We start from the raw sequence: 12,624 nt of genomic DNA on the forward strand, positions 1-12,624 counted from the left end.
CCGTGTGCAGTATGTCAACATATTTGGACTGTCAGAAATAAATATATTAGACTTATCGTCAATTCAGCCATGACATCTTATATTTGCATGATTTAGGAGGCTGATTGAAACATATTCAACTGCTTTGTTTTAGTGTCTGCCTCCTTTTGTGTTTAAAACGACATTTTCATTATACATTTTCTTGCGTCTGGACGCATCATTACAACACCGGCGCCTCACAGAGCGCACCTCTGGCATTCTAAAAAATAGGTTCACACATCTATATCGCCCAAAAAAGGTGATTCATATTATATTTGTCCATAACATATACATACCATATAGTAGACACAAAAACCTCATTTCAAAAGGCCGTTCTGCACCACGTTTGCACGTGTTATTAAATGCGAGTAGATCACTCGCAACACGCCCACTTATAGTACACACAATTGTTTACTTTGTGCATGCTGTTTAGCACTTGTTATTTGGATCTTAGTAAGTCTTGAAAAGCGCTTCATAAATAGGAAGTATTATTGTTGCAATGAAGGGAATTACAGGCTATAATCACTGTATTTGTACAAGAACAACTTCAACTTAAAATATTCAAAGTAATACAGCTAAAAAGGTCTCACAATAGACTATTGTAAGTATGTTGGCCAAAATCGAGCTTTGATTCTGGAATTTTGACTTTATGTGCTTTGGATAAGCCCTACTGAGAACACATTGTTTTGTGAGTCTGTAGCTTTATGCTAATGAGCTGTGTTTGTCCACACTTGTCTGAAGGGCTATTGTGCACTTTACAACCTTTTACATTCACACTGTAACTGCACTTGTTTAGCGTAATAGATGCTGTATATAACATCAATAAATAATCAATAAAGCATTTTACTTTGCTGCACAATCACTAAGCTTTTAATTAATTTGATGACAATCTAAAATGATAATGCGGTTAATTGGACCAACAATTACAATATTTATAACTTAAACCTAACATGACGTTACTTTATTTGCACAACCATAGTTATATTTAGGCACAGCAACCACAAATTAATGCAATCTTTGTGTCCTTTTTTACGTTTAGTTCTGCTCTTCTGAATAAACTCGATTGCATCACAGGAAGTTTCTCAAGAAAATCCAATGTTCAAACAAACATTTTACAAAGTGATCACTGCAGACACAAGCATGGTCCGATTAAATTCCAAAAGATGAGGAAAGTGATATTTTTAAGAGCCATTTTCTTCAACGCACTTTAGTTGTTTACGGACTTTTTTACCTTTATGAACCACGTCTTTCGGGACTCCATGAAAGCTCTTTCCCATCTCTCGATTTGAACAATTGGAACACCCAAGAACAGAACAGCAATTCGTCATTTTCTGCTCAAACTCTACACTCGCTCTCATTGGTTTTAATTCTACGTTCTAGCTGCTTGACGAAGAAGAACAACGTCAAATGCAACCCAGCAAAAGCTTACATTTTTACAACACTGTTTTGGGCGTATACACGAGGCGTGCTCATCTAGCTAGGGACGTGTCACACAAACCAGTGAGGGAAATGATGAACGTTTGAAATTTTACATTACTGGGGACATATAAAATGTTGAAAGTCACAAGATCTTACACTAATAAACATGTAAACAACAACCTTTATGTGTAAAAAAAACAAATAAAATAAAAAATAAATAAAATAAAGTGAGTGACCAAATGGAGCAGGAATTATTTGACTGTATGTGGAAAAACCTACAATATTCTTGTATTGCTTCAATAAATGAAATAGTTAAAAGTGTTGTGTTGTAGCTTGCCGCTTGAGTAATTTCACAGCAGTTCTTAGCTTAATCATGCAGCAGTGACTCCCTCCTCCTCTTAAGAGTATCATTACAATAAATCACCCGGCTTGTTTTCTTCATTAGTGGCTTTAACGCATGCAGCGTGTTTGGCACATATTGATCAGCTATCAGTCGAGCACGCTCCTTCATCAACTGCACGGACGCTCACGAGGCTGCTGACTCTCTGCAGAACACGTGCTGTGCATTTCAGGTCTAATTGTGTGTCATTTTTGCACTTGGAAGCACACTAGTTTAGGTTGGGAAGATGTTGTATAAGAGATGTTCATAACCATTTGCAACCATGATCAACAAAAAAACACTGCAAACTACAACTTAAGTCAGTCCACATTGTTTTGTTGGTAAAGACTTCATTCAGAACATTATTTATTTACGATATCTCCTAGCACCATCTGTCCCTTTAAGGCAGTCAAACGTGTTCTTGCTCAGCCCGAAGCAAAAGACAACATTTTACAGCCACCATTGTAGAAACAAGTGTTCTTTCCCTATAGCTTTTTATGGGTTCGAAGCATATTTCTGTCGTTTTTACTCCACTTCTTTCTAAACATACACACTGTTTGTATTCAGGTCAGTCAAGTAACGGCTCGGTGGGCGAGGTGTCCATACAAGTGAACCTCATCTCTCATCCCGGCACCGGGGAGCACAAAGTCAGCGTGAAGGGTGAGCTTGGTTGTTTTCAAACTCTATAAGTTGTCATTTCTATTCAAATGTATTCGCGCTTGCAGCAAATGCTCGCCTAAGGCAGCTCTTGGAATGATTGTGCAGCCGGTGGGCCACCTCCTCTTTAATACTGCATTGGAATCTTGTTTATTTGGGTTTACACATTTATCAGGGGAGACTTTTATTTGTAAAAACACACTTTAGGTTTGGGTTATTAATATTATTGTAATAATAATAATTCATACAACTACTGTATAACTTATTATATACTTACTAGATTGTCACGTGGACGCTAAACAATTTACCATTCCGTTTGTCTCTCTGGTTTGTAATGAATCATTTTTAATCGACTGTTAAAATAGGGATTTAATAATGATCATGTATTATCATTATTATTATTATTAATAATAATAGCAATATGCATATAATCAATGTATAATTTAATAATTAATAATTTAATAATATTTAATAATTACTTATTTAGTAATATACTAAGAATAATTGTTTATTATTATGATCAGTGTTAGTACTATATTAGCCTTACTGGTAGTATCATATGATAAAATAGTAATACAATTTATAATAATATGGTAATAATAATAATAATAATATGCATTATTATTATTATTATTATTATTATTATATAATACTAAATTGTTGTCATTAATAGGTCCATTAAAAAGGATTACAAAACAGACAAACAGAATGGTAATAAGGAAACGTTGTGTTGTTTGTCCATGCGGCAATCTTGTAAGTATTGTGTAGTATTGTAGTACTAATATTGTTGTAATATGTAGTTCCACAGTAGTTATACCATTTATTGTTATTATTATTATTATTGGTATGATTACTTTTTTTTTTTTTTATGATAGGGTTAAGGCAGTTATAAGGGTAGGCTTTTAGTTATGAAAAACCAATCTATATTTATATGACAATGCAATATAAATTTTGTTAATTTATTATTATTATAGAGTTAAGACCGTCGTAAACTCTTAAAACTCTTGTACATTATTACATATATTTTTCATTATACACTAATATTATTGTTGTAATAATTATTGTTAGTACTGTAGTAGGCGTAGTAGTCGTATTAGCAGCAGTAGTTGTAGTATTAGTAGTATAATACAGAATATGTGTACAATATAATACAAGTACTACTTCTACTAAATTTTTGTTTTATTTTTTTCATTATTTTTTACAAGTAAATAACGATGAGTAGTTAAAATGATGGATTACAATACCGGCAATCATATTTAAAATGGAGTTTAAAAAAAATATAAATTGGCATTTTGTTTCATATGGTTTGTAGTGGGGTTCTTTTTTTGTTTTGTTTTTCCTGAGAGTGAGATGCTTATTTTTGTAGTTGTTATGTACAACTCACTCATAGATTAATTGAGATTATTGGCCCTATTGAAGAACATAGAGTAATGTTTGTCATAGTTTATATGCAGGTAACTACATAGAAAAACACATGCAAGATGTGGGCGAGACTCATTTTCTTTAATAGCTCATGCTATCAATTATGATTTATGATCCTTCACACCAAAAAGGGGAAAGAATACTTGTCATCATTTACCTCCCGCTGCTCCGTTCAGTATCGCAGCACTGATTCTGTTAAATAGACCTTCTTTTTTCTCCCATCACACACTTTGTGAGCAACAGAACGGCTATGACAACGTGTTCATAGCCGTACAGTTATGTTTAGTAGAAGGACATAAGATGAGAGTGCGATGCTGCACCATTAGTTTGTAACGACACAACACGGACGCTTGGGTGCAGCTTTTCACCGTAATCGCACCATTCCAGTGCACCGCAACAAAAATAAAGTTTGGAGTGCATTATGGTCTATTGCTGCCATTGTAGCACTCGGTATTTCTGTCTCTGTGATTATTATTGTTATAATATATATTACACAAGATAAATCATACTTATATAAAGGGTTGGTATGCTGTGTTGATCCATATATTATTACTTTGTTGTGTGCAGCTGATTACTGTTAGTGTGTACCTTTTCTTCCAGTGGTCGGTGTGAACAACCTCCTCTGGCAGACCAATGCCATGTTCCGGCCGTTTGTGGAGGTCAACGCCATCGGGCCGCACCTGGCTGACAAGAAGCGCAAATTCAGCACCAAGACCAAGAACAACAACTGGTCGCCCAAGTACAACGAAACATTCCAATAGTGAGTAACGACAGCAACAGATGAATGATTTGGAGTGCATGACAAAGCGTGAATATAAAGGCAGTGTTTCCTATATGATTTACCGTATTTTTCGGACTATAAGTCGCAGTTTTTTTCATAGTTTGGCCGGGGGTGCGACTTATATTCAGGAGCGACTTATGTGCGAAATTATTAACACATTACCGTAAAATATCAAATAATATTATTTTGCTCATTCACGTAAGAGACTAGACGTATAAGATTTCATGGGATTTAGCGATTAGGAGTGACAGATTGTTTGGTACACATATAGCATGTTCTATATGTTATAGTTATTTGAATGACTCTTACCATAATATGTTACGTTAACATACCAGGCACATACTCAGTTGGTTATTTATGCGTCATATAACGTACACTTATTCAGCCTGTTGTTCACTATTCTTCATTTATTTTAAATTGCCTTTCAAATGTCTATTTTTGGTGTTGGGTTTTATCAAAAAAAAATCCCCCCAAAAATGCGACTTATACTCCAGTGCGACTTATATGTTTTTTTCCTTCTTTATTATGCATTTTCGGCCCGTGCGACTTATACTCTGGAGCGACTTTTACTCCGAAAAATACAGTACTTAAAAATAATACCAACACACCAACATCCTCGCAAAATTACACTCCTTTCCGCAGCTAACAAATATTTGAATAGTCGACTCGACACCTACTACCTTAGCGATTAGTTGACCAATCGGATTGTAATGGCCACCTTTTCTGTGGCTCTCATTTAGCCATCGGCTTTTAAATCCAGCTTGAGATATTTTTGGCATGTGCTAACTAACAATAAAAACAACTAAATACTTATGTATACCGCAACTGTGCTGCGCTGTAAACCAAAGCGGAAAACTAAGGCAGATTTGCACATGCACATTTTGTTTCAAATCAAATCAAATCAACTTTATTTATAAAGCACATTTAAAATGTACCACAGGGGTAGCCAAAGTGCTGTACAATGAACAGGTTAAAAGATAAAACGAGTACCGAGCAAACACAACACAACACAAACAGAACACGATAAAAAATAAATAATTAAAATAGAATAAATAAAAACATAAAAACAGGTTCACAGCAGGTGTATTATGGGGCGCCATTGCAGGATGGATATCACTCAGTGTTAAAAGCCATGGAATAAAAGTATGTTTTTAAGAGAGATTTAAAAACAGGAAGAGAGGAGGCTTGTCTAACACTCAGGGGTAGGTCGTTCCAGAGCTTGGGAGCAGCAACGGCGAAAGCTCTGTCACCTCTAAGCTTCAGCCTTGTGTCAGGGACCGTCAACAGCAGCTGATCGGCTGATCTTAAGGATCGGGTGGGGCAGTAAGGCTGAAGGAGGTCGGAGAGATAGACATTTAAAAACAAATAAAAGGAGTTTAAAATGTATTCGGTAACGCACAGGGAGCCAGTGAAGTTTGAATGTTTGCCTGCGATGAGGTGGCGACTTGTCCAGGGTGTACCCCGCCTTCCGCCCGATTGTAGCTGAGATAGGCTCCAGCGCCCCCCGCGACCCCAAAGGGAATAAGCAGTAGAAAATGGATGGATGGCATTTCGTTTGCTGTCTGGACGCGGGGAGATGTGGGTCTCCGCTCTGCTGGGCCTGCAGCTGGGACTGCTGCGCGAGTCTACTGCGAGGATATTCTCAGGCCAGCGCCCGTTGTGCGTTGAGCACATTCAGTGCAGAGTGATACATTCTTTTATGTCTCCAAAACCTCCCAAGAAAGTCTGTTGGTTTGTCGCAAGTAACTTTTGAGAGAAAAAAGTCGCCAAGAGAAGCTGGAAAGTCACCAGGTTGGGCAACATAGCGGCAACTTGAGCAATGAGGTCACCGACTATTTTCGACAAATGAATTTGTCGACAACAACATTTTTTTAATACATTTTTGTCTGCAATGCTGACAAATTGTAGAATTGCTACTATTTACACACCACAAGGCAAAGCGTGTCAAAAAATAAATAAATTAATAAAATAAATATATATATATATATATACAGGGGCTTCACGGTGGCAGAGGGGTTAGTGCATCTGCCTCACAATACGAAGGTCCTGAGTAGTCTTGGGTTCAATCCCGGGCTCGGGATCTTTCTGTGTGGAGTTTGCATGTTCTCCCCGTGACTGCGTGGGTTCCCTCCGGGTACTCCGGCTTCCTCCCACCTCCAAAGACATGCACCTGGGGATAAGTTGATTGGCAACACTAAATTGGCCCTAGTGTGTGGATGTGAGTGTGAATGTTGTCTGTCTGTCTGTGTTGGCCCTGCGATGAGGTGGCGACTTGTCCAGGGTGTACCCCGCCTCCTGCCCGATTGTAGCTGAGATAGGCTCCAGCGCCCCCGCGACCCCAAAAGGGAATAAGCGGTAGAAAATGGATGGATGGATGGATATATATACAGGCTGTCAAAGTTAACGCAATAATAACGCGTTAACTATAAATTTTAATAACGGCACTCGTTTTTTTTTTATCAGGTGACTAACACTAACACTTCCTTTTTGACACTCGGGCCGTGCCGTAGTGAGGGATCTTGGCTGCACTTCACTTGCTACTGATGAGCCACAAGCAAGCAAAAATTGACCAAAAAAATGTCAACCTTATGGATGTATCAGATTCGTAGACATGGCAAATTGTTCTCCCCACAAGAAAAGACTATTTTTCGCCGTGAGAAGAGGCAACATCCCTGCAGCAAACGCCTGCTGTGCGCGTCGTTCTAGAGGTGGGTGGTGCTTCACTTCTGTGTTCAGATTACGATTAAGGTTCAGTGATGACATAACATTTAGATTGTTACTGTGACTGATTTAGTAAGTAAGATGGCATAAAAGCTCAACGAAAGACGGTCGGCAGGATTTCGAAAGGAGACTTCTATTGCCAACAGTCGATCTGATATTAAAACATGTCAAGGCACTTTCTCAAAACAATAAACACACTTTTCTGGCTTCAAAATAAATGTGCTACGCTGTAAATCCGGTTTAACTTCATTTAGGGTTTTTCCTTAATGTACGGCTTCATATTAGCCACCACACCTAACAAAATAAAGTAAAATAATTAGAGATGTCCGATAATATCGGACTGCCGATATTATCGGCCGAGAAATGCTTTAAAATGTAATATCGGAAATTATCGGTATCGGTTTCAAAATTATCGGTATCAGTTTAAAAAAGTGGCATTTATGACGAAGAGAGAAGTACAGAGCGCCAATAAACTTTAAAGGCACTGCCTTTGCGTGCCGGCCCGGTCACATAATATCTACGGCTTTTCACACACACAAGTGAATGCCACCCATACTTGGTCAACAGCCATACAGGTCACACTGAGGGTGGCCGTATAAACAACTTTAACACTGTTACAAATATGCGCCACACTGTGAACCCACACCAAACAAGAATGACAAACACATTTCGGGAGAACATCCGCACCGTTACACAACATAAACACAACAAAACATATACCCAGAACCCCTTGCAACACTAACTCTTCTTTAAACACGAATACAGTCACCAATAACACCAAAAATAGATACTTGATTTGTTGCCAGTCCGTTTTATTAAAGAAAGAGTGACTAAAAGGATTACAGAAATTTCCAAAAAAAAATAATCCTCTCGATACTTTTCCAGGTGTTACTGGACATTTTTTAAGACAGACATGACATCATGTAGCGTTTTACCATAAATTGATTAACGTGGACCCCGACTTAAACAAGTAGAAACACGTATTCGGGTGTTACCATTTAGTGGTCAATTGTACGGAATATGTACTGCACTGTGCAATCTACTAATAAAAGTTTCAATCAATCATGTGTTGCTCTTCTCCACGAGCAGCAGGTTCTACAATGAGCTCCTTACCCATCTAAAAGCATTTAAAATCGCCTTGAGACATAAAAAAAAATGCCTGCCTGAACAGAAAAAATATTATTCTGTCAAAGTTAACGTGTGACGTGCGATTAATCACAAAAATGATCACATTGATCATATATGAGGACAAATTAATCACACAATTTGCTTTGACTGTAGTCAGCATTAAAACGGTTAAACAAAAATTCATTGTAAACAACAGTAGAGCAAGTTTTATCACAAACAGTGAGTAGCACAACCATTTTACAGTGCATGCAGAAGTAGATAAAGCTGTTGGATTTTGTTCACTTCAGAGAATTTATTTTGGCACGCCATGTTCTGGAAACAAATCAAGCCTCAGAGAAAAACTATTAATTTCATAAATGTTGTATAGCCCTTGAAGGATAACAACTGCAATGGCGCCAGATGGGAACCAAGTTCTCCACCACTGATCGAAACAATCTATACTCCAATTCAATTCATCCCAGTCAGTCAAAGAGCATTAAGGCGAGGGCAGCTGCTGTCTTTATAGGCCATAGATTCACTGGTGCTCCCTTTAGACATTTAACACTTGTTAAGTTGCAGGGGATAATTAAAACGATGGCCTCTTGTAAACGAGTAGCCGCTCATTCTATTTGTCAATGTGGCCCCACTAAATGTGACTGAATCAAGTCAACAAAAACAAATTTTTTACATGTTTCTTCCTCCAGTTTATCTCTACTTTAAGTAACAATATTGGCTGTCATACAGGTGTAATTAGAAGTTCACCAATGTTAACCATACCTGAAAACAACAACACAGACAGCCTTAAAGTGCCAGTAGTAGTTTTACAGATCATCTTCAAGCCGCTTTCTGACAGTCGCTTCAGGATGTGCCGTTTTGTGGGTGCGGTCTTATTTACGTGGCTCACCTTCGGCAGCGTCTTTTCTCCGTCATCTTTGTTGTAGGACGGGAGTGGAAGAAGTGTCAAAATATGGAGCTAACTGTTTAAATGACATTCAGACTTTACTTAAATCAATAACGGAGCAGCATCTCCTCATCCGTGGCTCACTAGTGCAACAACAACGCTGGAAATGTGTCCCGTGAAAAACCGTCCGACCGGACCTCTCTAATAACTAAAGTTCCTTGGGTGAATTATGTAAACTCACTACACCTGTATGTTTTGGCGCTTTCATGGCGAGTTTACTGACAGATATAAGTAAGAACTTTACACTGCTTTATATTAGAAATGGCAACAGCGGAGGATGAATGTCACATAAGACGATAGAGAAAAAGAAGCTTGTCAGCACAGATTAAAAAGGCAGACGCGCGGAAATTTTCAGGACTTATGCAGATCCCAAATACAGATCAGCAGGTACCAGAAGGTAAGAAAAGTTGCTTTTGTGTTACGTGTGAGTTTATGCTTGCTGCGTGGTTGTTCTCCCAAGATGCAAAACTGACGGCTCCGGACCAAGGCGTTTTTTGATTGATTGAAACTTTTTTTAGTAGATTGCACAGTACAGTACATATTCCGTACAATTGACCACTAAATGGTAACACCCGTATAAGTTTTTCAACTTGTTTAAGTCGGGGTCCATGATACAGATATATACTATTTTCATACTACAGTCATCACACAAGATAATCATCACAGTATATAAATTGAATTATTTACATTATTTACAATCCGGTAATGTTGGTATCAACACTTCAGTCATGAACAATTGCATCATCAGATAAATTGACATTGGAACAGTGTAGGTCTGACTTGGTACATATGTACAGCAAGTATTGGACACAGAGAGAGAGAGATAAGAAATTATAAGAAAAAGTGACTACATTTGATTGTTTACATTTGATTATTTACAATTTGAAGAGGTATGATGAGGAAGGGAGGGTTGAAGTTGCCTGGAGGTGTTCTTTTAGTGCGGTTTGGAAGGAGGATAGAGATGCCCTTTCTTTTACACCTGTTGGGAGTGCATTCCACATTGATGTGGCATAGAAAGAGAATGAGTTAAGACCTTTGTTAGATCGGAATCTGGGTTTAACGTGGTTAGTGGAGCTCTCCCTGGTGTTGTGGATATGGCGGTCATTTAGGTTAAGGAAGTAGTTTGACATGTACTTCGGTATCAGGGAGGTGTAGCGGATTTTATTGACAAGGCTCAGTGCAAGTTGTTTTACTCTGTCCTCCACCCTGAGCCAGCCCACTTTGGAGAAGTGGGTAGGAGTGAGGTGTGATCTGGGCTGGAGGTCTAGAAGTAATCTGACTAGCTTGTTCTGGGATGTTTGGGGTTTAGATTTGAGGGTTTTGGAGGTGCTAGGGTACCAGGAGGTGCAAGCGTAATTGAAAAAGGGTTGAACGAGAGTTCCCGCTAGAATCAATTATTTACATTTGGTTATTTACAATCCCGGTAGGTGGGATGTGGAGGGGGGAGGGTGTTAGTCAAGGGTTGAAGTTGCCTGGAGGTGTTCTTTTAGTGCGGTTTTGAAGGAGGATAGAGATGCACTTTCCTTTACACTTTCCTTGTTGGGAGTGCATTCCATATTGATGTGGCATAGAAGGAGAATGAGTTAAAACCTTTGTTGGATCAGAATCTGGGTTTAACTCCCCCTGGTGTTGTGGTTATGGCGGTCATTTATGTTAAGGAAGTAGTTTGACATGTACTGTATCAGGGAGGTGTAGCGGATTTTATAGACAAGGCTCAGTGCAAGTTGTTTTACTCTGTCCGGTTGGAGTGAGGTGGGATCTGGGGTGGAGGTCTAGAAGTAATCTGACTAGCTTGTTCTGGGATGTTTGGAGTCTAGATTTGAGGGTTTTGGAGGTGCTAGGGTACCAGGAGGTGCATGCGTAATCGAAAAAGGATTGAACGAGAGTTCCCGCTAGAATCTTCAAGGTGCTTTTGTTGACCAGAGAGGAGATTCTGTAGAGAAATCTTGTTCGTTGGTTGACCTTTCTGATTACCCTGGTTGCCATTTTATCACAGGAAAGATTAGCCTCTTGAATGGAACCTAGGTAGGTGACCTCATCTTTCCTGGTGATAACAATGTCACCCACTTTTATAGTGAAGTCACTGACTTTCATGAGACTGATTTGGAACCCAAATAGGATGGATTCCGTTTTACCCAAGTGTATGGATAGTTTATTGTCAGCGAACCAGGTGCAAATACTAAGGAGTTCAGCACTGAGGATTTTTTCCACCTGTGACTTGTCCTTGCCGGATACCAGCAGGGCCGAGTCATCCGCAAACAAGAACAATTCACAGTCGTATGCTGATGACAAGTCATTTACGTACATTAGGAACAGTAAAGGCCCTAATATACTGCCTTGGGGGACTCCACAGCTTACTGAGAGGGGCGGGGGGACACAGTTCCGTTCACCTCTACCACCTGTTTCCTCCCCTCCAAGTAAGATTGCATCCAGCTCGATGAGGGAAGATCCACCAGGAAACGAATACCTTCTCCACAGTACATTTACCAAAAATATCGGTGATATTCCGACTCAACTGAGTGTTTTTTCCCGTCAGCATCCTGAGCAACGAGTACGGGCCGGAGACGTACGAGCTGCACGTGTCAGTGAAGGACTACTGCTTCGCCCGCGAGGACCGCATCGTCGGCATGACGGTGATCCAGCTGCGAGAGCTGGCCGACTCAGGCAGCTGCTCGGCCTGCTACCCGCTGGTAAAGAGCATCTCCATGGACGAGACGGGCCTCACCATCATGAGGATACTCTCTCAAAGGACCAACGACGAGGTGGCCAAAGAGTTTGTGCGACTCAAGACGGACACCCGCTCGGCGGAGGAAGTGTCGTAATACGGACAAGGGGGTGGAAGAAAAAAAAAAAGCAGTATTCCGAGTGGTGTTCCGAGTGGTTGTTCTTTGAGATGATCCAAAGAGAACAAGCGAGCGAGCAAGGGGAGTCGTGTTTGTTTTTTGTGCATGTGCGTAAAAACATCTGTTGGAATGTTCATTTGAATACTACAAGTACGTACAAGTGTTTACTTACCGTATGCTTACTATTAAGTACTATATTCTACCACTTACGTTGAAACGAGACACGGAGATACCTTTTTGTACAACATTTAGTCTTTTTGAACTGAGATTTGTTCCAATAAAGTGCCAAACCAGTGGAGTTCAAAAAAGAAACAAA

At 39.3% G+C, this 12,624-nt stretch overlaps 1 protein-coding gene across 3 annotated transcripts in view; it reads left to right on the forward strand.

Moving 5' to 3' along the window:
- LOC133608863 (protein unc-13 homolog C) overlaps nt 1-12,624 on the forward strand; it is a 384,474-nt gene that overhangs the window by 371,508 nt on the left and 342 nt on the right. For all 3 annotated transcript variants that reach the window (XM_061964459.2, XM_061964461.2, XM_061964460.2), the window contains 3 exons: nt 2,384-2,476; nt 4,496-4,655; nt 12,002-12,624. The exon at nt 12,002-12,624 is cut by the window's right edge and continues 342 nt beyond it. In XM_061964459.2, coding sequence (XP_061820443.2) covers nt 2,384-2,476; nt 4,496-4,655; nt 12,002-12,287 — 539 coding nt within the window. In that variant the 3' untranslated portion in view covers nt 12,288-12,624. The remainder of the gene's footprint in view (nt 1-2,383; nt 2,477-4,495; nt 4,656-12,001) is intronic.

This window comes from Nerophis lumbriciformis, linkage group LG06 (assembly GCF_033978685.3).
Source record: "Nerophis lumbriciformis linkage group LG06, RoL_Nlum_v2.1, whole genome shotgun sequence".
In the NCBI taxonomy this organism is placed as follows: domain Eukaryota; kingdom Metazoa; phylum Chordata; class Actinopteri; order Syngnathiformes; family Syngnathidae; genus Nerophis; species Nerophis lumbriciformis.